The sequence below is a fragment of the Mustela nigripes genome, chromosome 14 (assembly GCF_022355385.1).
Source record: "Mustela nigripes isolate SB6536 chromosome 14, MUSNIG.SB6536, whole genome shotgun sequence".
Classification (NCBI taxonomy): domain Eukaryota; kingdom Metazoa; phylum Chordata; class Mammalia; order Carnivora; family Mustelidae; genus Mustela; species Mustela nigripes.
In genome coordinates, this window is record NC_081570.1 from 41,227,230 (window position 1) to 41,255,101 (window position 27,872).

Genomic DNA, 27,872 nt, shown 5'->3' on the forward strand with positions numbered 1-27,872 from the left:
TGAGCCAAAGGCAGAGGCTTTAATCCACTGAGCCACCCAGCTGCCCCAACATCATGTCTTAATTACAAAACAAATCTAAGTATCTACCAGGTCACAAGTCCTGCTATCCTGTTATTTTTCCTTTGAAAAAATAATTGGACCTCTGCCTCTCCTTACAAATTTTAGACTTAGCTTTTCTTTTTTTTTTTTTTTTTTAGATTTTATTTATTTATCAGAGAGAGAGGGAGAGAGCGAGCACAGGCAGACAGAATGGCAGACAGAGGCAGAGGGAGAAGCAGGCTCCCTGCTGAGCAAGGAGCCCGATGTGGGACTCGATCCCAGGACGCTGGGATCATGACCTGAGCCGAAGGCAGCTGCTTAACCAACTGAGCCACCCAGGCGTCCCTAGACTTAGCTTTTCTATTTAAAACTACATATATCTTCTGGGGTGCCTGGGTGGCTCAGTGTGTTAAGCCTCTGCCTTGGGCTCAGGTCATGATCTCAGCGTCCTGGGATCAATCCCCTCATTGGGCTCTCTGCTCGGCGGGGAGCCTGCTTCCTCCTCTCTCTCTCTGCCTGCTTGTGATCTCTCTGTCAAATGAATAAATAAAATAGCAAAAAAAAAAAAAAAACAAAAACATATATCTTCTGAGATCTTGGCTGCAATATCACTGAAACTGTACATTAAATAGTAAAACTGACATCACTAAAAAGAAAAATAAATAAGGCTTCAAATCCAAGAATACTATTTCTTCTCAATTTACTTAGTTCTTTACTATCTCACAATAAGGTTTTAATATATTCTCTGAAAATAGGACTTAGACATAATTTTTGGAATGACTTCTGAGTATTTATTTATTTTTACAGCTTTAAAGGTATTTTAACTGTTGCTCCTACAGAGAAATACTACTGACTTTTATATATTAAACATACCATTTTATCACTTTTTATTTTATATATCAAGCCACATTACATTATGCTGTTAATAATTTATCCCTAGAAAAATCTGAATTTTCTATATTCACAATCATATTACCTACTATGACAGCTGTGTATTTTGCTTATTTTTCTTTTTTGCCTAATAGAATGATAAACAGAAGCGATCACAACTTGCATCTCTGTCTCACATCTAATCTCAACTTGAAAGCTTTCAAGGTTTCACCACTAAATATAAGGCTTGGTTCAAAATATGAAATATCATATTGAGAAAGCTGACATAGTCTGTTTGCTAAGAACATCTTCATGAACAGATACTGAATTTCATCACATAATTTTTTTTCTACATATATTTTTTTCTTCAATCTGACAATGTGATGGGGGCAACCTGGGTGGCTCAATCAGTTAAGTGGCTGTCTTCAGCTTAGGTCATGATCCCAGGCTCCTGGGATCAAGCCCCAAATCAGGCTCCCTACTCAGCCAGGGCCTGCTTCCTCCTCTCCCTCTGCCTGCCATCTCCCTGTTTGTGCTCTCTGTCAAATAAATAAAATCTTAAAAAAAAAAAAAAAAATCTGACAAAGTGATAAACTGCATTAATTGATTTTCTCATGTTAACATTACCTCATATTTTCTAACCCAACTCAATACTACTGTATTATCCTTATTAGATATTGCTATTTGTATATAATTATGGTCTATAATTTTTCTTATACTATACTTTCTTATATCAAGGTCATGGTATCTCCATAAATGAGGGAGGAATTATTTCTTCCTTCAAGTTTTTATAGAACTCTAAACCTAACAGTTTCTTTTTAAGATGATTTTTTCATTATAAATTCAATTCTTTAAATGATTATAAGATTATTCAAACTTTTTATTGTAATTTCTCCCATTGGGTGTTGTAAATTATATTTCTAAGAATATATGTACTTCCAGGGGTTTTTTTGCTTACTGGCACAGGTATTCAAAATACCTTATTATATTTTCAATATCTGAAAGATGGTTAAGTCATATTCTTTTTCATTCCTGGCATTTGCACGTATTTTTTCCCCTTGACCAGTTTTGTGAAAGTCTTATCTATTTTATCAGTTTTTTCCAAGAACCCACATCTAGCTTTCCAGTTTTGTTTTAAACAATACATATTGTTTGGTTCTACTGAGAAATAACTCAAAATCTGCAAAATTCCCTTTTAAAGAGTATAATTAAGCAGATTTACTACATTCACAGGATTGTGAAAACACTAAGCAACAATTTCAGAAAATTTCATTGCCTCCTAAATCAACCCTGTACTTGTTAACAGTTATTCCCCATCATCCCAGCCCTTGGCAACTACTACTCTACTTTTGGTATCTGTGGATTTCCCTATTCTGCACATTCCTTATAAATGAAACCACACATTATGACAGACACAAAAGTCCGGCCTCTTTCACTTAGCATAATGTTTTCAAGATTCATTCATGTTGTAGTATGTATCAGGACATCATTCCCTTCCTATTGCTAAGTAATATTCCATTATATGGCTATATCATATTTTATCTATTCATCAGTTGATGGATATTTGGGTTATTTCTACTTAGACCTATTATGAATATAACTGTTGCTATGAACATCCATGTACAAATTTTTGTGTAGATGTTTTTTCAATTCTCTAGGTTACATACTAAGTGGGGAAGTGCTGGGACATATGATACCTCTATTTAACTTTTTGAGGAAGCACTAAACTGTTTTCCCACATAGCTGTACCACCAGCAATGTATGAAGGTCCTAATTTCTTGGAATATTCACTAGTTATTATTTTTCTTTTTCAAATTGTGTGAAATGGTAACTCATTGTGGTTTTTTATTTTCATTTCCCTAGTGACTACTGAAGTTGAGCATCTTATTCATGTGCTTATTGGCCATCTACATGTCTTCTTCAGAGAACTATCTATTCAGATCCTTTACCCATTTTTAATTCTTTTTTTTGTTTTTGTTTTTAAAGATTTTTATTTATTTATTGAGAGAGAGGTAGTGAGAGAGAGCATGAGCGAAGTGAAATCAAAGGAGAAGCAGACTCCCCATGGAGCTGGGACTTGATCTCAGGACTCCGGGATCATGACCTGAGCCGAAGGCAGTCGTCCAACCAACTGAGCCACCCAGGCGTCCCACCCATTTTTAATTCTTAAGTTAAATTTGCATTGTCTTTTATTGTTGAGCTATGAGTTCTAAACATATTTTCTCCTAGTCTCTTGTCGGATACGTGATTCAAAAGTAGTTTCTTGGGGCACCTGGGTGGCTCAGTGGGTTAAGCCGCTGCCTTCGGCTCGGGTCATGATCTCAGTGTCCTGGGATCGGGTCCCACATTGGGCTCTCTGCTCAGCAGGGAGCCTGCTTCCCTCTCTCTCTCTCTCTACTTGTGATCTCTGTCAAATAAATAAATAAAATCTTAAAAAAAAAAAAAAAGGTAGTTTCTTCTGTGAGCTGTCTTCCCACTTTCAACATATGGCAATTTATAGCTAAAAAGTTTTTGATTATAATGGAGTCTAATTTATCTAGTTTTTCCCTTCTTGTTTTTACTTTAGGTGTCATATCTGAAAAGAAGTATTGTCAAATCCGAAGTTACAAACATGTATGCCTATGTTTTCTTCAGAGATGGTAGTTCTTGCTTTGACATTTAAGTCTATGACTCAATTTGTTAATGTTTGTATCTAGTTATCCCAGTAACATTTGTTGAAAACCTTTTCTTTCCCAATGAATTGTCTTGGAGCCCTTCTAACTAACCATAAATGTAATAGTTTATTTCTGGAGTCTCAATGCTATTTCACTGATCTGTCTATCCCTATGCCAGTACCATACTGGTTTGATTACTACACCTTTCAGTAAGTGTTTAATTTGGGAATAGGAGTCCTTCAAGTTTTATTCTCTTTCAAAATAATTTTTGCTATCCTGGTCTCTTCTCTTCCACTGAATCTAAGATAAGCTCACTTATTAATTTCTTCAAATAAGGCAGTTGAAATTTTGATACAAATTAAACTGAGGGGCCGCTGGGTGGCTAAGTTTTGATTTTGATCCAGGGTTGTGAGACAGGCTCCATGCTCAGCAGAGTGTGTTCTAGAGTTTCTCTCCCTCTTCCTGTGCTCCTACTCCGCATGCACACACTTGTTCTCTCTCTCAAATAAATAAATCTTAAAAAAAATTAAACTGAACCTGTAAATCAGCTAAGGAAGTATTACCATCTTAACAACATAAAGTCTTACAATCTATAAACATGAGTTGTTTTTGCTGTAATTTGGGTTTTCTTTAATTTATTTCAACAATTTTTTGTGGCTTTAAACATGCAACTCTTATACTTCCTTTATTAAAATTATTCCTTGGTATTTTATTTTTTTGGATGTTATTGTCAAAGGAATTTTTTCTTAATTTCATTTTTGGGTTTTCATTGCTTGTGTACTGAAATACAATTGATTTTTGTACACCCATCTTCTATCCAGCAACTTTGCTGAACTCAGTATTAGCTCTAACAGTTCTTCTGTGGAATCTATAGGATTATGTATAAACAAATTCTTATTATTTGTGATAGCTATGCTCTCTAAAGCTGCCATGACTGCTGAACTAGCAAATCCTAAACCACTGTCCTAGGGGAAAATGTATACACACACACACACTATGATCTTAAATTCCAAATCCTTAAATCCTATCTCATCCTAGTAGCTTCAATATTGTATGGTAGTCCTTTTTATTTTGGTAAGACCATAGAAATGTTTACTTTTAGGCACCTGGGTGGCTCAGTCAGTTAAGTGCTACCTTTGGCTTAGGTCATGATCTCAGGGTTCTGGGATCCAGTCCCACATCAGGATCCCTGCTCACCGGGGCATCTTCTTCTACCCCCGCCCCTACACCCACTCATGCTCTCTCCTCTCTCTGTAAATAAATGAAAAATAGGAAGGAAGGAAGGACAGAAGAAAAGAAGGAAGGGAGAGAGGGAGGGAGGAAGGGAAAGAAGAAAAAGGAAATGTTTCCTACTTCATTCCTGCTTTTAATAATCTGAGTCTTCATTTTCAGTATAGCTGGAGGTTTGTCAATTTTGTTTTTTTTCAACTTTTTGGTTTTCTCTATTTTCTATACCCTATTTCATCAATTTCCACTCTAAATTTTATTATCCTTCCTTCTGTTTATTTGGGCTTAAATTGTGTTTTCTTGCCTAGTTAAGATGTAAGTTTACACCTTTCTTTTATAATGGAGGTATTTACAGCTATAAATGTCCCTCTGAGCAGAGTTTTTGCTGCATCTTATACATTTTCATATGCTGTTTTCATGTTTATTAGTCTCTAAGTATTTTTTAACTTCTTTTGTGATTTCTTCTTTGACCCACTGATTTGAGAGTCTATGGTTTAATTTTTACACATGTAGAATTCTCCAAGTTTCCTTCCATTAATGATTTTCAATTCCATTCCATTACAGTTACAGAACACAATCTGTAATTTCAATGCTTTCAAATTTATTGGGAATTATTTTCATGAAGTAATAAATGTCAATGCTGGAGAATGATCCAAGCTGCACTTAAGAAGAATGTGTGTATTCTGCTCACTTTGGATGGAATATCCTATAGATGTCTACCAGTTTAGACTGATGTTCACATCTTCCATTTTCTGTTGATCTACCTAGTTGTGGTATGCTTTATTAAAAGTGGAATTTGGAATGCATAGGTGGCACAGTCAATGGGGCATCCAACTCTTGGTTTCAGCTCAGATCATGATTTTGTGGTCGTAAAACCGAGCTCCATGTCAGGTTCTGTGCGTGGCGCAGAGTATGCTTAAGATTCTCTCCTCCTCTGCCGCTTTCAACCCCATTCTTTCTCTCTCTCTAAAATAAATACATGTTTAAAAAAAAAAAAAGTGGAGGGGTGCCTAAGAGCCTCAGTCAGTTGAGCATCTGCCTTCAGCTTAGGTCATGATCTTGGGGCCCTGAGATTGAGCCCCATGGTGGGCTCCCCGCTCAGCAGAGAGTCTGCTTCTCCCTCTTCCTCTGCTCCTCCCCTCTGCTTGTGCTCTCTCTCAAATAAATAAACAAATGAATAAATCTTATTTAAAAAGTATAATTTTACACTTCCAACTATTATTATTGTATTGTGTATTTCTCCCTTCAATTATGCCAGTTTTGTTTCATGTGTTTTGGGGCTTTTGACAGATCAGTGTATGTTTATAACTATTTTTTTTTTTAAGAGTTTATTTATTTGACAGAGAGAGACATAGCAAGAAAAGGAACACAGGCAGGAGGAGTGGGAGAGGAAGAAGCAGACTTCCCGCTGAACAAGGCACCTGATGTGGGACTCGATCCCAGGACCAGAGTCTGGTTGTGAGCTAAAAAAAACACTGAGGACTGTCCATGGGAGGGTCCCGGGTGCACAGAGGGGAGAGAAAGACTCCCACACTGGGGAGCCCAGACAAATTCCCATAATATTTGGTTTTGAAAAACAGAGGGGCTGAATTTCAGAAGTTCTTATAACCAGCAGGACTTAAAACCTGGTACTTGAAGAATCAGTGGGCTTGGCTCTGAGAGCTGGAAGAGCAAGAGGAAACTAAGTCCCTACCCTTAAAGAGACAGCAAAACAAACAGTCCCACAGAGACAGCATAGAAGCAGCAGTTTGAAAATCACCTGGGATCACAAGAGGGAGATTTACTAATCTCAGAGCCTGTGCTATATGAACAGGGACCAGTTGGGAGACTTCTCCAGGAACAAAGGAGTTTGGGCGGGGGGGGGGGGGGACAATTTCCTCCCCCTACTACCAGCCTAAGCACATAACACAATACTGACACTCTCTACCTAACTTGCTAACATCGCCAAACCACACCTGCATTCTCCTGTGGACATGCCCCTTCAGCCAAGCCTGTTCTCCACATCTCTTTCCACAGCAGATCAGGGCAAACTTTACTAACACCCTGCATCCTACATGCTTCTACAGATCTGCCCCCTCCAATACAGCCTTGGTGAGAGCCTATCCAATGTAATGCCACAAACCTGACAGTGTGCAACAGTACCAATGTGCCAGCACCCCTCCAAAGTGACTCCTGCCCCAAAGAAAAGGAAAGATAACCACATATACCAGTCACACAGCAGCCCCAACAGTGGGCTGGGAGTAGACAGCTGGTCTGATTGCAGGCCTTGCCCGCCAACAAAAGTTTCTCAGGGGACAAAACAGGAAAAGCACTCTAGAGTTTGGTGCTACAGCATCTCTGGCAAATGCTCAGTCTGACTCAACTAAAGCCCAAGGTGGCCCCAGACTGGCCCACTAACAGCAAAGGAACCGAACAAACAAAAGAGAAGTTGCATTGCAGACAAGTGGACTAAAAAAAAAAGCAGCTCAGCCACAACAGCAGGACATACAAAACACACATAGGAGACACCCTGAAGTACCAAGTTCTAGTGAACAGAGGATACTGCATTACAGGGCATGACCTTTTCTTCAAAAGACTGTTACTTTCAAGAGCAGGAGACATAGGTGAATTGCCTAACATACAGAAACAGACTCAAAAAGTTAAACGAAATGAAGAGACAGAGGAATATGTCTCAAATGAAAAAATAGGACAAAACCATAGTAAGAGATGTAAATGAAACAGAGATAAGTAATATGCCTGATAGAGAATTTAAACTAACAATAAAGATACTCACTGGACTTGAGAAAAGACTGGAGGACCTCAGTGAGACCCCTTACTAAGAGACAGAAAACATAAAGAACCAATCAGAGATGAAGAACTCAATAAATTAAAAATACAGTAGATGGAATACATTTTAGATGAAAAGCAGCAGGTGAATGGATCAGGGACCTGGAACACAGAATAACAGAAAACAATCAAGATGGGGGGAGAGGAAAAAAATATAAAATGAAAATAGACTTAGAAAACTTAATGACATCATGAAATATATTAACATTCATTTTATAGGTATCTCAGAAGAGAGGAATGGCGACAGAAAATTTATTTGAAGAAATAGCTGAAAACTCCCTGAATCTGGGTGAAGGAAGCAGAAATCCAGATCCAGGTAGCACACAGAACCCACAACAAAATCAACCCAAGAAGGTCCAAACCAAGACACATTGTAATTAAAGTGGCCAGAAGTAGTGATAGAGAATTTTAAAAGCAGCAAGAGAAAAGAAAACCATTACATATAAGGGAAACCTCATAAGGCTGCTAGCTGATTTTTCATCAGAAGCTTTGCCAGTCAGATGAGAGTGGCATGATATATCCAAAGTGCTGAAGGGGAAACATCAGCAGTCAAGAATACTCCATCCAGTAAGGCTACCATTCAGAACAGGAGGAGAGCTAAAGAGTTTCCCAGACAGACAAAGGTTAAAAGAAATCATGATCACCAAAACAGTCCTATTAGAAATACTAAAGGGGACTCTGAGTGGAAAGCAAAGGCTATAAATAAGAGTTTAAAAAGTAGGAAATACAAAAGTGGTAAAAAAATAAGTATATCTGTAAACATCAGTTAAGACACTCTCAAAAGAAAAAGATGTAAAGTATGACACCGTATACCTAAAACACAGTGAGTAGAGGAGTAAAGAATGGGCTAAAACTTAAGTGACCATTAACTTAATATAGACTACTATATGCAAAAGATGTTACACAAACCAAATGGTAGCTGTAAATCAAAAACTAGTAACAGATTTGAAAAAATAAAGAGAAAGAAATCCAAGTATTTCACTAAAGAAAGCCAAATAATCAAGACAGAAGAGGGCATGAGAAGGAATAGAGAAGAATTACAAAACAGCCATAAAACAAGTAATAAGATGGTAGTAAATACATATATACCACTAATTACACCAAATATAAAAGAATTAAACACTCAAATCAAAAGACATAGAGTAATGGAATGGATAAAAAAGCAAGATCCATCTATATGCTACCTACAAGTGACTCACTTCTGCCCTAAAGACACATGCAGATTGAAAGTGAAGGGATAGATGGTGGCGCCTGGGTGGCTCAGTGGGTTAAAGCCTCTGTCTTCAGCTCAGGTCATGATCCCAGGGTCCTGGGATCGAGCCCTACATCGGGCTCTCTGCTCAGCGAGAAGCCTGCTTCCCCCCTCTCTGCCTGCCTCTCTGCCTACTTGTGATCTGTCAAATAAATAAATAAAATCTTTAAAAAAAAAAATGAAAGAAAGAAAGTGAAGAGATAGAGAAGTATTTATCACACAAATGGATGTGAACAGAAAGCTGGAGTAGCAATACTTTTACCAGATAAAACAGACTTTAAAACAAAGACTATAACAAGAGAACAAGAAGGACACTGTAGAATCATAAAGGGAACAATCCCAACAAGAAGATATAATAATTGTAAATATTTATGCACCCAATATACGAGCCTAACATAAACATAAAGAAAGTAATCACTAGTAACAGAGTAATAGTAGGGAACTTTGATCCTCTATTTATATGAATGGACAGATTATTCAAACAGAAAATCAACAAAGAAACAATGAATTTGAATGACACATTGCACCAGATGGATCTAAAACATACACTCAGAACATTCCATCCTAAAGCAGCAGAACATTTTTTTTTCAAGTGCACAGGAACATTCTCCAGGATTACATATTGGGCCACAAAACAAGTCTACACAACTTTTAAGACTGAAGTTATACCATGCATCTTTTCTAACCACAATGCTATGAACTACAAATCAACCACAAGAAAAAAAATCTGGAAAGAGCACAATTACATGGACGTTAAATAACATGCTACTAAACAATGAGCAGGTCAATAAGAAATCAGAGAAAATTAAAAAAAGACATGGAGACAAATAAAAATGAAAGCACAACAGTTAAAATCTTTGACAAGCAGCAAGCTTTTATAAGAGGGAAGTTTACAGCAATACAGGTCTAACTCAAGAAGCAAGAAAAATGTTTCAAATAAGCAAACTAATTTTACCTCTAAAGGAGCTAGGAAAAGAACAAGCAAAACCCAAAACCAACAGAAGGAAAGAAATAATAAAGACTAGAGAGCAGAAATAAATAAAACAGAAACAAATAAAAAGAACAGATCAATGAAACAAGGAGCCAGTTATTTGAAAAAGAAAAAAAAATCAACGAAATTGATAAACCTTCAGCCAGGCTCATCAAACAAACAGAGGACTCAAGTAAACAAATCAGAAATGAAAGGAAAAATAACAGACACCACAGAAATACAAAGGATTATAAGAGAATATTCTGAAAAATTATAAGCCCACAAATTATACAACCTAGAAGAAATCATTAAATTCCTAGAAACATATAACCTACCAAAACTGAATCAGAAAGAAAATTTGAACAGACTGGTTACCAAAAATTAAATGGAATCAGTAATGAAAAAACTCCCAGAAACAAAAGTTCAGGACCAGACCACTTCACAGATGAATGCTATCAAACATTTAAAGAAGAGTTAATACCTATTCTTCTCAAACTATTCTAAAAAAAGAGGAAGGAAGCTGCTAAAATCATTCTATGAGGCCAGCATTACCCTGATAACAAAAACAGATAAAGACATTACAAAAAAAGAGAAACTACAGGCCAACATCTCTGATGAACACAGATCCAAAAATCCTCAACAAAATATTAGCTAACTAAATCCAATAATACATTAAGAAAAGCATTCACCACAAACAAGTGGATTTCTGGGGTGCAAGGATGGTTCAATATTTGCAAATCAACTGTTTTGTTACATCATATCAACACGAGAAAAGAATTTTTAAAATCATATTATCATTTCAATAGATACAGGAAAAGCATTTGACAAAGTACAAGACCCATTCATGATTTAAAAAAAAAAAAAAAAACCTCAACAAATTAGGTTAGAGGGAATATACCTCAACATTTTAAGACTGAATTTGAAAAACACACAGCTAACATCATATTCAATGGGGAAAAACTAAGAGCTTTGCTCCTAAGGTCCAAACAAGACAAGTATGTCCATTCTCACCACATTTATACAACACAATCCTGAAAGTCCTAGCCACAATAATTAGACAATGAGAAGAAATAAAACGCATTCAAATTAGTAAGGAAAAAGTAAAACTTGCACTATTTGTTGATGACATGATACTATATATAGAAAACTCAAAAGACTCCACCAAAAAATTCCTAGAACTGATGAATGAATTCAGTAAAGTTGCAGGATACAAAAATCAATATACAGTAATGCATTGCATTTCTATACACTAATAATAAGCACCAAAAATCTAATAAAACAATCCCACTTACAATTACACCAAAAATAATAAAATACCTAGGAATAAACTTAAGGAGTTGAAAGAACTGTACTCTGAAAACTATAAAACACTGATGAAAGAAACTGAAGATGACACAAATAGATAGATATTCCATGCTCAGGGATTAAAAGAAAAATATTGTTAAAATGCCCATACTACCCAAAGCAATCTACAGATTTAATGCAATCCTTATCAAAACACCAACAGCATTTTTCACAGAACTAGAACAAATAATCCTAAAATTTGTACAAAACCAGACAAGACCCCAAACAGCCAACATAATCTTGAAAAAGAAAAACAAAACCAGGCATCAAGATATACTACAAAGCTGTAGTAGTCAAAACAGTATGGTACTGGCACAAAAACAGACACATAGATCAATGGAATGGAACAGAGAACCCACAAATAAACCCACGATTATATGATCCATTAATCTTCAACAAAGGAGGTAAGAATATGCAATGGAGAAAAGATAGTCTCTTTAACCAATGGTGCTGGGAAAACTGGACAGCTACCTGCAAAATAGTGAAACTGAACCACTTTCTTACATCATACACAAAAATAAACTTAAAATGGATTAAGCGCCTAAATGTCAGACCTGCAACAATAAAAATCCTAGAAGAAAGCACAAGCAGTAATTTCTCTGATACTGGCTGTAACAACATTTTTCTAGATATGTCTCCTATAGAGGGACCAAAAATAACTATTAGGATCACACCAAAAATATAAAGTTTCCACACAAAGACAGAAACAGTCGACAAAACCAACAGACAACCTACTATTAATAGGAAAAAATATTTGCAAATGATATATCTGATGAAGGATTAGTATCTAAAATATATAAAGAACTCATATAAAACAAAACAAATAATCCAGTTAAAAATGGACAGAGGACATGAACAGACATTCTCCAAAGAAAACATACAGATGGCCAAAAGACATGAAAAGATGCTCAGTATCACTCACCATCAGGGAAATTCAAATCAAAACCACAATGAGATATCATCTCATTGTCAGAATGGCTAAAATCAAAAACACAAGAAACAATAAGTATTGACAAGGATGTGGAGAAAAAGGAACCCTCGTGCACTACTGGTGGGAATACAAACCTATACAGCCACTGTGGAAAACAGTTTAAAAGTTCCTCAAAAAACTAAATATAGAATTCCCATATGATCTAGTAACTGCACTACTGGGCATTTACACAAATATGAAAACACTAATTGCCTATGTTTATGGCAGCATTATTTGTAATAGCCAAATTACGGAAGCCATCCAAGTGTCCATCAACAGACAAATGGATAAAGATGATTTTGTATATATACACATACATACAACAGAATATTACTCAGCCATAAAAACAGGAAATCCTGCCATTTGCAATAACATGGGTGGATGTAGAGAGAATAAGGCTAAGTGTAATAAATAAGTCAACCAGAGGGGAAAAAAATACTGTTATGATTTTCATTAATATGTGGAATTTAAGAAACAAACAAACAAAAGAAACAAACCAAAAAACAAGACTCTTAGAGAACAAACTGATGGTTACTAGAGGGTAAGTAGGTAGAGAAATGGATGAAAACAGATGAAGGGGATTATGAGTACACTTATCTTGATGAGCACTGAGTACTACACAGAATTGTTGAATCAGGGTATCGTACACCTGAAACTAATTTAACACTGTACGTTAACTATACTAGAATTAAAATAAAAAACTAAAAAACTTTTGCTGTATGTGTAAAAAAAAAAAGTAATCTTTAAAATAGAATTCCTGGAAAAATGAAACAAGATGGGACCGGGAGGGAGACAAACCATAAGAGACTCTTTTTTTTTTTTTTTTTTTTTTTTGGTTAAAGATTTTTATTTATTTGACAGACAGAGATCACAAGTAGGCAGAGAGGCAGGCAGAGAGAGAGAGGAGGAAGCAGGCTTCCTGCCAAGCAGAGCGCCTGATGCGGGCCCAATCCCAGGAGCCCAGGATCATGACCCGAGCCAAAGGCAGAGGCTTTAACCCACTGAGCCACCCAGGCGCCCCCATAAGAGACTCTTAATCTCACAAAACAAACTGAGGGTTGCTGGGAGCTGGGAGATAGGGATAGGGTGATTGGGTTATGGACACTGGGGAGGGTATGCTCTATGGTGAGTGCTGTGAAATGTGTTAAGCCTGATGATTCACACGCCTGTACCCCTCCGACAAATAATTCATTATAAGTTAATAAAAAAAAATTTTTTTAAGAATTCTTGGATTATAATCTACAGCAGCTTTAATGTAATTACCATTGCCTTCTTGCCTCCAAGGTTGCAATGGGAAATTAGCTGTTTATTAAGATTATCTTGTATAAGAGCTTCTTCTGACTTTTTTTTTTTTTTTTTAAGACTGTTTGAGAGAGAGAAAGCACAAGCAAAAGCAGTGGGAGCAGCAGACTCTCCTGAGCAGGAAGCCCAATGAGGGACTCGATCTCAGGTCCCCAAGACCATGAACCCAGCCAAAGGCAGACACCCAACCCACTGAGCCACCCAGGCAACCCTGCTTCTGACTTGCTAGTTTCAATATTCCCTTTATATTTGGCTTTCAAAAAGTTAACTATACTATGTCTTGTGGATGTCATTAAACTTATTCTTTTCTACAATCTGCTGAGCTTCTTAAATATCCAGCATTCTGAAAAAATGATTTTGATGAGTTTTGGCAATGTTCTCATTGCTCTTATAAAGGCCAGGCTTTTCAGACAGACTTTTACTTCACCCTTCCTGGTGATGTCAGTTTGCTTTACATTTTAATTTCTGCTCCTATTTTTATCATTTCCTTATACCTTCTTTGGGCATATTTTGCTCAGACTTCCTGAGACTGTCTAGCTCATAAACTTTAAGGCATTCTTCTCTTCTAACATATGCAGTTAGTGGGGCACCTGGTGGCTGTCATTAAGCGGCTGCCTTCAGCTCAGGTCATGACCCCAGGGTCTGGGGATCCAGCCCCTCATCGGGCTCCCTGCTCTGCAGGAACCCTGTTTCTCTCTCTCCCACTTCTCCTGCTTCTGTTCCTTCTCTCACTGTGTATTTCTCTGTCAAATAAATAAATAAGTAAAATCTTAAAAAAAAAAAAATAAATAACATATGCAGTTAAGATTATACATTTCCCTTGAAGTATTACTATACCTACATCTCACAATACTCCATATTTTTATAATTCAATGCCAAATATTTTCTAATTTCAGACATGCTTTCTCCCCCTTTTACCCATTATTTCATACTAGTATATTTAATTTCCAAAAAAAAAGTGGGTGTTGTAGCTATCTTTCTGCTATTGATTCCTAGCTGAATTTTAACAGTGTACTGTGATCAGAAAATGTAATAGGACTCCAGTGTTTTGAAATTTGGACTGAATCTGTGGCTTAAAATATGGTCAAACTTTTTCTTTTCTTTTTTTTTTTTTTTGTGAGAGAGAGAGAGCACGAGCTAGCACAGGCAGACAGAATGGCAGACAGAGGCAAAGGGAGAAGCAGGCTCCCTGCTGAGCAAGGAGCCCAATGTGGGACTCGATCCCAGGATGCTGGGACCATGACCTGAGCCAAAGGCAGCCGCTTAACCAACTGAGCCACCCAGGCATCCCTGGTCAAACTTTTAAAGCATTCTATTACACCTGGAAAAATTTGTAACCTGGAAACCACGGAAATGGTTGTTATCTCAATTACTGAAAAGGAAATGTTAAATATCCCACAGAGGTTGGCTATTTGTGCATCTGTCCTTATATCTGATTTATTTTGAGGCTATGTTAATTAGATGTGTTCAAATTTAAAACAAATATGTCTCCCTAGTTAAATTTTCAACACCATGAAGTAAGCCTTGAACAACAGTAAATTTCTTTTTGCTTAAGCCTTAAAATACCTATTTTTTCTGATATCAATGTAAGTACTCTAGCCTTCTTTACACTGGTGTATCTATCCGCATGATATATTATTTTATGACCCTCTTACTTTCAACCTTTTTGTATTTTTATGTTTATATCTAAATCTTGAAAACCAGGTTTGAAAATAATGTTTATCTTTTAACTGAATGTTAATTCATATACATTTAACAGTAATTACTGATATATATGGATCTACATCTTCCCCCTTCCCCTTTGTACTATATTCATTGCGTGTTCTGTTTCTGTCTCTCCCATTTTTTCCTCTGAATTCATTATTTAAGAGAAATTTTTTTTATTAACATGAATTTTATTATGAGTGAATCAAATTCAGAAAATAAGGTATTCTAGGACTCTTCAAAACAGTAAAAATGATTTAAAAAAAAAAAGCAAAAATGACAGAGAACTAAAGAGATGTACTACATGCAATGCATGTACCTCGATTGGATCATAGATCAAGACAACTAAAAGAAAAACGGAGGACAATTCAGACTGAATACGCTCTACATATTAGATAATGTAAGGGATGATTAAATTTTCTTAAGGCACTAGTATTGCCGCAGTGCTGGTATTGCAGAAGAATGTCTGTTTCGATGGAGATGCATACTGAAGTATTTAAGGGTGAAGCATCATAAAGCCTGGTCACTTTGAAATTGTTCAGAAAAAGAATATACAGAGTGAGAGATAAAGCAAGTTGACAAGATAAAATGTAGTGTGTATTTGTACTATTCTTTCAACTTAAAGGTTCAAAAAATCATGGAAATAGATCTATTGAGGCATGCCTGGGTGGCTCAGTCATTTAAACAAGTGTCTCCCTTGAGCTCAGGTCATGATCCCAGGGTCCTCAGCAGGGAGCCTGCTTCTCCCTCTCCCTTTCCCTGCTGCTCCCCCTTCTTGTGCTATCTCTCTCTGTCAAATAAGCAAATAAGATCTTAAAAATATATATACAGATATAGATACTATGGATTTGTTAAGTGAAATAGTACATATGGTACAATTCTATTTTATTTTATTTTATTTATTTATTTGACATACAGAGATCACAAATAGGCAGAGAGGCAGGCGGGGGGGGGGGTGAAGCAGGCTCCCTGCTGAGCAGAGACCCCCCCCCCATGCATTGAGCCCTGCGCTCAATCCCAGGACCCTGAGATCATGATCTGAGCTGAAGGCAGAGGCTTTAATCCACTAAGCCACCCAGGCGCCCAAATATTCTATTTTTGTAAAAACAAAAACAAAAACAAAAAAACCCCCACACATGTATACATGCAAACACACACAAAGACACACACACATATGCAAAGACATATATTAACTGCTGTAACAAAGGAGCCAAAAATGTCATGACTCAAAGAAGACAGAAGTTTATTTCCTGCTACTATGACAGTCCAAGATAGATGAACCAGGTCAGTAGATATCTCTCCTCCATTCAGACTTTCAGAGACTCCGGATGATAATGACTCTGACATTTTCAACACAAGATTTTCAAAAGTTTTTTCCTTTCCAGCTGAGGTGTAGGGTCAGAGATCATCTTACTTCCACTCACACTTCATTGGCAAGACTTTCCCCAAGTCCATACCTCACTGCAAGGGAGGCTGAAAATATCAAACTGGGCAGCCATGTCCCAGCTTCAATTCTCATCACTTGAAAGAGATTTATTAGAAAGCAGATACTCCATCACAGTCATTAAAAAGGGGTCTAAGCTCATGGACTGCCTCTAGCCTAAGGCAGTTCCTACTCATCCTTTGGATCCCAGAAACACCACTTCTTTCAGAAAGCAAGCCTTCCTTGATTCTCATCTTATTTTGTGAGTTCCCTTAGAACTAAGAATTGGTGCCACCTAACTTATCACTTAATTGTTTTTAAAAAACAATTCCAAACGTTTTCCCTGTACTCGTTTGGAATTTTTACACTCAAATTCTGTTCTTTTATTTTAATTTTTTATATTTTCAAAGATTTATTTGAGAGAGAGAGCGCAAGTGGAGATAGGGGCAGAGGAAGAGAGACAGGGAGAAGCAGAATCCCCACTAAGCACAGAGCCTGATGTGGGGCTTGATCCCAAGACCCTGAGATCCTAACCTAAGCAGAAGTCAGATCCTTAACCAAATGAGACACCCAGGAGCCCCTCAAATTCTGTCCTTTTAGAAGTTACCCTAAAAAATATTCCATGTATCCTTTTAACTTAACAATGTCTAATGTTAATCAAAACCTTACCCCCCAAAATAAATTTTCTTCATTTATATTACTACTGACTGATATACTATTTTTGCTTTAATTCTATGTACCTTTTTAAATTTCATAATTATTGATTAAATCAATGTTCATTTATATTTACTCATATAAAATGACTTTCATTGTTCTTTTTTTTATCTCTGACCTTCATTTTCCTTCTACCTGAAATAAATTCTTTAGAATTTCCTACTTGGCTGGTGGCAAACTCGACTGTGTGTCTGAAGATCTATTTTACAATCATTCTTAAAACATATTTTTGTTTGATGTAGAATTTGTGGTTGGTACTTATTTCCTTTTAGGCTACTGCAGATATCCCACTGTCCTTCACCTTCTACTACTGCTGCTAAATAGTCATCTAGCAATTTAATATTCCTTTGGAGGAATTCTGCCTGTTTATCTGGCAAAGATTTCCTATATTTGGTTTTCTGCAGGATGACTGTTTCTCTATATATGGATTTCTTTTAATGTGCACTTTTGGAATCTGTTAGATTTCTGTAACATCTGACTTGATGTTCTGAAAAATTTCCAGTGATCAACCCTTCAAATACTATGTCCTCTCCATTTTTCTCTCTCCTCCTTCTAGGACTCCACTCGACATTTCTGCTCTATCTTCTATACCCCTTTTTTCTCCTTTTCTCTGTATTTTCCCCTCTTTATGTTGTATTTTGAATTTCTTTTGGCCTATCTTCCAGTTCACTAATTCTATCTTCATCTGTACCTACTCTTTTCTTAAACCAATCCATTAAGTTTTCAATTTTAATCATCATATCTCAGTTCAAGATGTTTTTATTTTTATTTTCCAAATCTCATAGGTCACATGTTATAGTTTCCTATTACTTGCAACTGTATTCAAACTTGTGCCTTCTTTTTTTAAGATTTATTTTAGAGAGAGCCTGTGAATGTGGGGAGGGGCAGAAGGAGAGAATCCTCAAACAGACTCACCACTGAGCAGGAAGCCTGATGCAGGGCTCAATCCCAAGACTCTGAGATCACGACCTGAGCTAAAATCAATAGTCAATGCTCAACCAAGCAAGCCACTCAAACACCCCAATGCCTTATTTATTTAAAACAGAAAGTATAATCATTTTTATAATTTGTGTCTACCTATTCCAATGCTTAAGATCTCCAATGAATTAAAGGTCTTTCTGTTCTCATTCATGTCTTGTTTTGTGGGTCTCCTTACATTTGACTGAATGGTGATCATTTTACTTGGAAAGCTATTTATATAAGCAATAATATAAGGCCTAGGATAAAGCATTTTCTTGGGGTTTTTTCCCCCTCTTCTGCAGATTTATTTGAAGTACAATTGAACAAAATTATATACTTTTTTCCTTTTTTTTTTTTTTTTTAAGTAGGCTTCATACCTAGCATGGAGCCCAATGCAATTCTTAAACTCATGACCCTGAGATCAAGACCTGAGCGGAGACCAAGAATCAGATGCTTAACCAACTGAGCCACCCAGGCATCCCCAAAATTACATATATTTAGAATGTACAGGGTGCCTGTGTGGCTCAGTCCTTAAGCAAATGCCTTTGGTTCAGGTCATGATCCCAGGGTCCTAGGATCAAGCTCCACATCGGGCTCCCTGCTCAGCAGAAAGCCTGCTTCTCCCTCTACCACTACACCTGCTTGTGTTCCCTCTCTTGCTATCTATCTGTCAAATAAATAAATAAAATCTTTAAAAATAAAAAAATGAAATGTACAGGAGCACCTGGGTAGCTCAGTCAGTTAAGCATCTGTCTTCAGCTCAGGTCATGATCTCAGGGTCCTGGGATCAAGCCCCATGTCAGGCTCTCTGCTCAGCAAGGAGTCTGCTTCTCCCTCTCCCTCTCAAATAAATAAATAAAATATTTTATGAAAATAAAGTATATAACATGATGTGATATACATATACTTTGTGAAATTATTACCACAATTAACACATCCATCACCTTACTTAATTTCCTCTGTGTGTGTGTGTGTCTATGTGAATGCTGAAGATCTATTCTCTTAGCAAATTTCAAGTGTACATTACAGTATTATCATGGTCAGCACGCATGCTGAACATTGTATCTTCAGAACTTACAACTGAAAGTGTATGCCCTTTGACCAGCATCTTCCCATCTTCCCAATATCTAGCCTCTGGTAACCACCATCCCACTCTGTTTCAATCAATTCGGATTTTTTCTTTCTTTTCCTTTTTAAAAAAAAATTGGTTCCACATGGGTGAGATCATACAGTATTTGTCTTTTTCTGTGTGGTTTATTTCACTTAGTTTAAAGTCCTCTGGGTTCATTCATGTTGTTGCAAATGTAAAGATTTCCTTCTTTCCCATGGCTGCATAATATTCCATTGTCTACATCTATCTATAGATATTTCATATATTCTTCTTCCATTTATGCATCAATGGAAGCATTTTCTTTTTAAAGAATTGTGATTGCTTCTCTCAGGGATCCAAGAATACTACCAATTCTGGGCTGTGTTAAATCACAATCAAGGCTTGAAGTTCACCAGAAAACTCAGGAATTCTGAAAATAGGCTGTAATTCCTTTGGATGTCTGATCCATTTCCTCGACCTGAGTCCCAGCTTAGTATAAGGGTCTCCTGTTAGACATCCCACTTTGTGGACATCCAAGGCTTTGATATTTCTTGCCCTTGGCCTGAGATAATGATAAGGCCAAGTCCAAATATACTGAAATTAGTAAATGCCACCAGGAGAAAAGCAGCTTCCATTCTCACTTACTTACCAGAGTAAAAATTCAGTCATTTCCTCAACTTTTTACTTAAGTGATCCAAGATACTAACAAATAATGTGACTTATGTGAAGGAATTGAATTTTACTGACCAATTATTAAAAAATACTGGCATACTCAATGCATGCTATATGAGTCCTTTGCAAACAAACCAAAGACATTTTATTCCTTAGTAACTGTAGAAGTATAATATTATCATACTTATTATAGCAGATGCAATACTTAATCCTCTACCACTATCATCTGTCATATATGCATGATTTGATATTCTTATTAATTTCTTCTACTAATACTACTAATGTAGTATTCTTATCTGGTAGGTTCTTTTTTTGTAAGTAGAAACAAATATATAATTATCTTTTGATTTCCTAAAGCCATCCTTAAATCAGAAATATACAGAATGAAGAAATCCATCAAGTTCTTTAACTAAACTTTATACCATATTTCATCAAATCTGAGGTGGTCAGAATTTGTTCAACATACCCTTTGCCTAATCTTTTTTCCAATGAAATGGGTTTCTTCCTTATTTTTTTTAAGATTTTATTTATTTATTTGACAGACAGAGATCACAAGAAGGCAGAGAGAGAGAGTGGGAAGCAGGCTCCCTGCCCAGCAGAGAGCTTGATGCGGGGCTTGATCCCAGGATCCTGGGATCATAACCTGAGCTGAGGCAGAGGCTTCAACCCACTGAGCCACCCAGGTGTCCCTTCTTCCTTCTTTATATTTAGATATAACCAAATGGGGGTTTTCTTGGCGGGGAGGGTGGGGGTCGGAGGGGTACTGGTGTGTTTATCTTGGGGGCTACTTTTGTTTTTGTAATAAAATATAAAGTCATAAGAATTCAACCTGACTACTGCTTAAGATTTCTTTACACATACAAAGACCTGTTTGGATTTTGTGAACCTTGGGAACTAAGAACTCTGAAATGAGCAAACATGCAATCATCCTCAGAATATTCCTGATTTTGTAAGTTCACAGGAACGATAACCTTTAGTATCATTTGCTCTGCCTTCACTGATTTATTTTGTCCCTATCCTTTTGTTTGTTATTTTGGGATTAAATGTTCACTTACAGAAACACTGAGTATCAAATGTATGTGCTATGAGCATGTTCTTAAGTATTCAATTAAAAACAGCCATAAAATAATTCAATGAACAAGGCAGCAGCCATATTAGAGATTAATGAAGAAAAACCAGAAGGTTATATCCTCTGATAGTGTTATCAAAGCAATAGGGTCAATTTTAATGGGATTTTGACATTGTTTTAGCAAAAAAGTTGATAATTTGGGGGTTCAGGAACACATATTTCATTGAAAATAATGGTATATACTTTTAACTTACGGAATTTTACCCAAAAAATTTTTCAGCATCAAATTAATCTCTTAAGAGACAATTTAAGAAAACTGTGAACTTTTGTCATGTTTTGAGAATTTTCTAGTCATTTATGGTAGTTTTTTCTATAATGAAACACTATGAATTCATTCAACAAATTTATCTGTGTTATCTATCAAATTCTTGATGCTGCAAAGATATCAACAAGAAAAAAATAGACAAAAAACTCTGCCCTCAAAGGCTTACATTATACTGGTCAAATTCAAGATTTCTTTTTTTATATTTCAATCTTTTATTTATGTAGAATTTGGCATGAAATGATTCATTTTTTCTAGTGTAGACTTTGGTCTGCAACTTTCTGATATCAAAACTCTACTAACGCATGGACATAAGCTTTCAAGAAAACAATTTTGCAGTAAGTACAGAAAGTTTTAAAAAAATATGTAACTTGAACACATTATGATACTTCTTATACAACAAAAATAACACCCAATCCCTTAATATTATGTTTTATAAATTATATAATGATGTGTAAAAATGATATACCTTGTTTAAAAATATAAAAGGATTCACCCATATGTGAAACTTAAACAAAACAAAGGGAAGTAAAGGAATAAATCAAATAACGGCTCTTAACTACAGAGAATGGATCGTTACCAGAGGAAAGATGGATAGGAGAATGGGTGAAATAGATTAAGGGGATTAAGAGTGCACTTATCTTGATGAGCACTGAGTAATACATAGAATTGGTGAATCATCATATTGTGCACCTGAAATGAAACTTAACACTGTATGTTAACTATACTGGAATTAAGACTTAAAAATTAAAATATAAAAAATATGAATTTTTAAAAAAAGAAAACAAAAAAAAACCCCAAAAATATGAATAATATGATCCCATAAACATTTAAAGATATAGATGGCTATATACCAAACATTAACCATAGTTATCTTTAAATGATAAAATTAGAAGCAATCATACCCTTTTTTTGCTTCTGTTTTCTGTATTTTCTACTAAATTAGAAAAATAACTGCAATAATGAGCCACCACAGATTACATTTATGAAACTCAATACAAAGACCAAGTATTATAGAACAGGAACCAAGGACATTTAATAGTTTGCTCATTTCTCCAAATAAAGTACTATGACAATTCTACAGAGTTAGAGTACTGCTTAGAAAGAAATACCAGAGAACAACATCCACTCTTACCATTTGTAAAATGTCATTAGATAATTAAAATAAATATACATTTTGAGTTAGTTACCTGTCCAGGGCTTCCTTGAAGTATTTTCTCTGGACATCAAATTGAAAGACTGTACGTTCACAGTCAGTTGAAGCATTATCACTACCCCCATGTTTCTTCAGGAAGGCATCAAATCCATTTTCATCTGGGTATTTCAAACTACCCATGAACACCACTAAGTGGAAAGAACACAAAGTCACAGAAGACAAAGAGATAAGACAATGCTTTTATTATCAAGGATAAAAATTCTCAAATGCAAAAAAAAACTGGAAGAAAATATACCAACATGTTAACAACAGTGTGTCTCCATAATACTTTCTTCATTTTATTTGTTTTTGTAATTTTCTATAATGCTCATATATTAGTTTTAGACTAAAAAAAACTAAGCATAAAAAAACTAAGAAATATTTCATTTGTAAAAACATTAAAATGCAAACAACATAAACATGTATGCAGATGGTTATTATAATAACTCCTAAGGAGAGAAGTTTGCCCTCAATTAGCTTAGAAAAAATATATAAATAATTCAAGAAAACAAACGGATTAAAATATCTCTGTCTCTATCTATATAGCATCCATACAGGTTTTATTTAGGTACATTTATAGTTAAACCAAAGATGTTGTTTTGTTGTGATATTAATCAAGATTTTTGAATTTTCTGTATTTCTAATGCTTTGACATCTTGGGGACTTGCTAACCGTGGGAGAGACAGCCCTTCCCAAAGTTAAAGACTAGATTTCTAGAGACAGGCAATTATCTGCTGATCTGTTGGCCTTAGCATACCTGAACAATAATAAAATCTACTTGTTAAAATATTCTTCTAAGTGGTTTCATCCTAATCCACAAAACTAATATGGTTAAGGAGATTAAATTTAAGTCTTTAGCTATAATATTCATAAATATTTTTTCTTAGCCTTTTACCTTCTTAAACATATCATACTTCTATCAAACCAGTTACTCATCTTTGAAATCAATTCATACAAATCTGGAGGAAAACACACACTCAGGAATGGTATTTTACAAAGATCTTACTGTGTTCCAAAAAGTGTGCCAGCCCGGGCAGGTCATCCGGATCAGCAAAACTCCCAACTCCAACACAAAGAGCCGCTGCAGACTGGAATAAGTAGAACACATACAAATAGTGAGTCAATCCTAAAGAAATAATACTGTCATCACATATTAAGGATTCACTTGGAGACTGATGGTTTCCAACAGAAAGTAATAAAATTCTTTCCCTGAGTATCAGGAGGAGCAGCGAAGTGAAACTCACCAGAACTGTGTCAGTTTCACCCTGCTGCTCCTCCTCTTGCCATCCTGCCAAATGCTGAACAGGTGCAGACCTAAGGGAAAAAGCAGAAACAGAGAGAAAAAAAAAAAAGGGAAGGGGACTAGCCAGCCTACCAAATATCATTTCTTGCCAGCATTTCAGAGTTCTGAACAAAGTCATATTTCCTTATTTATTAGATTTCAGAAATCTGCATAAGTAATATGTCTAGCAATTAGCAATTAAAGACTCTGTGTTCAGTAACTCAGTTACTAGATGTGAGACTTCTCAGTGTTATTCAAAAATTTTCATTTTTATTAAAATGGTAAATACGTGTCAGGAAAACATCTAATAAAGAAAATGAGTAAATGGTTAAAAAAGAAAATCTTTATTAAAAATCTATAGAATTTTAAAGAGGCTTTTTAGTTCTTCATGTCTTCATATACAGAATACATATATCAATAGATATTCCCCCAATACCTTTGGCAAATCAAAGGTTTTTAACAAATTAGATCGTCAAGAGGTATACCACTTAAAAATGATTAGGTACGTCACTTAGAAATGATTAAGTACACCACTTAAAATGATTAGGGCATACCATTATGTCTTTGTAAATTAAAAGACACAAAACAGGAGGGGAAAATAAGTCAATCTGAATCCTTGAGGATAGGAAGCTGAATTATTAACTTCCCCCAATTTTTCAAATATCAATTTTAAAAGGCTAACATATTTGGCATCAAAGAGCGTTTTGATAAATGGTTACTCTTTTAGAAAGAGAACTCTTAAGAAATAGCATGTTCCTGGTATGAAGTTTAACCATGTGTCAGATAATGAAAATATGTTTTTAGAAGAACCAAACAGCCTCGTTTGATAATGTAAATCCCATTTTGTAGACATAGGCACATAAACTCAGTTAAAACATGGGGGAATATCCACTTCTTCGAACCACAGTCTAACCTGTTCTATGATGTTTAATAGATGCCTAACCTGCTTTCAGCTCCAACTACCCCATAAAGATTTCTTGTCTTGACCAGCAGGGCTGAAGACATTTTTGTATAAGTTGACTTAAACCACAGTCTATCAGTCAGCTTTGACCACAGCAAAAACAGGCTCTGCGATTGCTAGAAAAGAAATTCATACTTGAGAATTATCTACCCAAGAAATTCATACTTGAGAAATTCATACTGGAGAACTGACTTAAGAAACCCCTGAACAAATCATTAATTCTGTATATATCATACTTAAATTTTAACCTTTTTAATTTATCAAAACTTTCAGACCAAGAACAACTTCCTTTCAGGATGAGGAAAATGGAGGGGGATGAAAATGATCCTCAGAATAGTAGTTACCTTCTTAATTACGTAAATATTCTCCAAAAACCTCAAAATTATTTCTTTCTACTTCTTTTACTAATTCTCATATTTACCTTAAACAAGGCCCACATTTTTCCAATAAAAATTAAATCATAAAACCAATGCAAAACCCTAAACTACTCTTAAGGCACCTCTTATCTTGCCTATCTAACTTTATTTCCCTTTTGCAGATATTTATACATTCAACGAATATAAACCATTTCCAATGTTACAATCATAGGACCTTTCCTTTCATGAGTGTAACCACTGCATCTGAACAATTTGATTTCATCTTCAAACTACATTAGGTTCCTGCGTTCCTTTCTAAAATGATCCAGAACACTAGCTATTGTTGTCTTATGAGGCAATATATCATACTGAGTTTTCAGAAAAGAAAGGCAGCTTTAAGCCATTTTAAATGATCACTATAATCTGATCTTGATGCTCTAGAAAAGGTAAACATTTATAGAGTTTGATCCACCTAAGCAAAATAAAAAGGGGTACCAAAATACTGGATGCACATCTTCATTTGTCAAAGGGGTTCACAACTGTTAGGTAAATCTAAGGTATTTTATTACATCTAGACAATAAAACTGGCTGTCAAAACAAGCTTTTAATTTAACCCTAGAGTTTTGCTTATCAGTTGACAGAAGACATAAAGAAGTTCAAAGCATGGAAAAAGTAATTAATAGATACATACAGAAACTTTCAGACAGGAAATATTCAGTTATGAAGTTATCACATCATCAGTTTTAGAGCTAAAATGGACATTAAAAATTATGTATATAATCTAGGGACACCTGGCTGGCTCAGTCAGTAGACCATGCAACTCTTGTTCTCATGATCAAGTAATTTCAAGCCCCACATTGGGTAGAGAGACTACTTTAAAAAAAAAAAAAATTATGTAAATAATCTAATTTTTTTGTTTTAGAAATGAGAAAATGAAAAGGCATAAAACCATCCAGATAGAGACAGAGCCAGAATTAGAATTAGAACTCAGGTTTCTTGACTGTGGATTTCTTTCTACTCTGTGACTTTTATGATTTATTTCTTCCTTTCTTTTATTGCTCTATTTGGAATTATGAGGTCTATTTTAAATTAAGTTAATGTATCAGTTCTGGATTTATTCATAAAGACCTTAATATAGAGTATCAATTATTTCTTTTCAGTATTTTCATTTTTATTCCTCAAGTTTTCCAACTAAAACCACTTGTCCTATCATGTTACCCCAAAACAGGCATCATTCATAATATATATATATAATATATATATATATATATTCATAATATATATAGGGGCAAATAGATTCTTAAAAACGTGATCCAATTCCCCCAACAACTTAGTGTAATAACTGGTACAACCTTCTTTAAGAAAGTAATTTTTCCAGGAAGACTGACTATCCACAAATGGATTTATTCATAAAATATCTACTACCTGTATTCTCACATCTTTATATCTCTGAGGGCTGACCACCTTATAGTATGTTTGACATCTAGATTTTAGTCTTAATAATATGAATTTTATTTCATTTGTATATTGACTATGTCATGTTGAATGTATTATTGATAGTCAAGAAACTAGTTTTAACAAACATTTGCTGATCAATTCCACTGTAATGTCTCCAAAAAAATATTATCCTCTAATATAGATGCTCCCTACTATAAAATGGAGGCATTCGTCAAAAGATGTCCAGAGAGGGGAAATTCTCCTTATCAAGCCCTATTGCTATATTTATTTATTGTTATTACACTTAGCCCTTAAACAACACAGGTTTGAACTGCTCAGGCAGTTCAACTTGGATGTTTTTTAATACATACAACATTGTAAATGTATTTTCTTTTACTTATGATTTTCTTCATAATGTTTTCTTTTCTCTAGCTCACTTTATTATAAGAATACAGTATATAATACATATAACATATAATACATATAACATACAAAATAATCGGAGTGCCTAGGTGGCTCAATGTTATGCATCTGCCTTCAGCTCAGGTCATGATCCTAGGGTCCTGAGATGGAGCCCCATATTGGGGTCCCTGCTCAGTGGAGAGCCTGCTTCTCCCTCCCCCTCTGCTCCCCTGCCCTGTTCATGCTATCTGTCCCATACTCTGTCTCAAATAAATAAATAAAATATTTTTTAAAAAAAATATGTATGAATCAACTATCTATCAGCAAGTCTTCCAGGGAACAGTAAGCTATTAGTAGTAAATTTTAGGGGAAATCAAAGGTTATGCAAGGATTTTCAACTGCACAGGAGGTTGGTACCCCTAAACCCCACATTGTTCAACAGTCAACTATATGTATTACATGAAGCTCAACTGACCATTTTTATTTCAATTCCTCCAAATTACTTGGTGCTTTCCCATAAAAAGAGATAAAAATACATGAAATTACTAAGCAGAAATTACCCATGAGGACTCTCAGAACTATAGGCCCAGGTGAGAATTCTATACTACCTTGTTCTTTTCTTTTTCCAGTCTCTCCAAAGGTTATATACTCTCTTATCCCTTTACTCCATGCGAAGAATAATACAAATCCTCAAATATTACCAGTGATTACTTCTGAGAGTTATGATTATGAGTGATTTTTATGTTTTTTTAAATTTTCCATCCATTTCTATAGTAAGTTTTTATACTCTTATAATCAGAGCAAAATGTTTTTTAAATATTATTTTCATAT

General features: G+C 35.4%; 1 protein-coding gene across 1 annotated transcript in view; it reads right to left on the minus strand.

Moving 5' to 3' along the window:
* Positions 1-27,872, minus strand: part of NRDC (nardilysin convertase) — a 106,317-nt gene that overhangs the window by 44,269 nt on the left and 34,176 nt on the right. The window contains exons 3-4 of the mRNA XM_059374714.1: positions 23,610-23,691; positions 22,599-22,752 (exon numbers count right to left, since the gene is read on the minus strand). Of these exons, the coding sequence (XP_059230697.1) occupies positions 22,599-22,752; positions 23,610-23,691 (236 nt within the window). The remainder of the gene's footprint in view (positions 1-22,598; positions 22,753-23,609; positions 23,692-27,872) is intronic.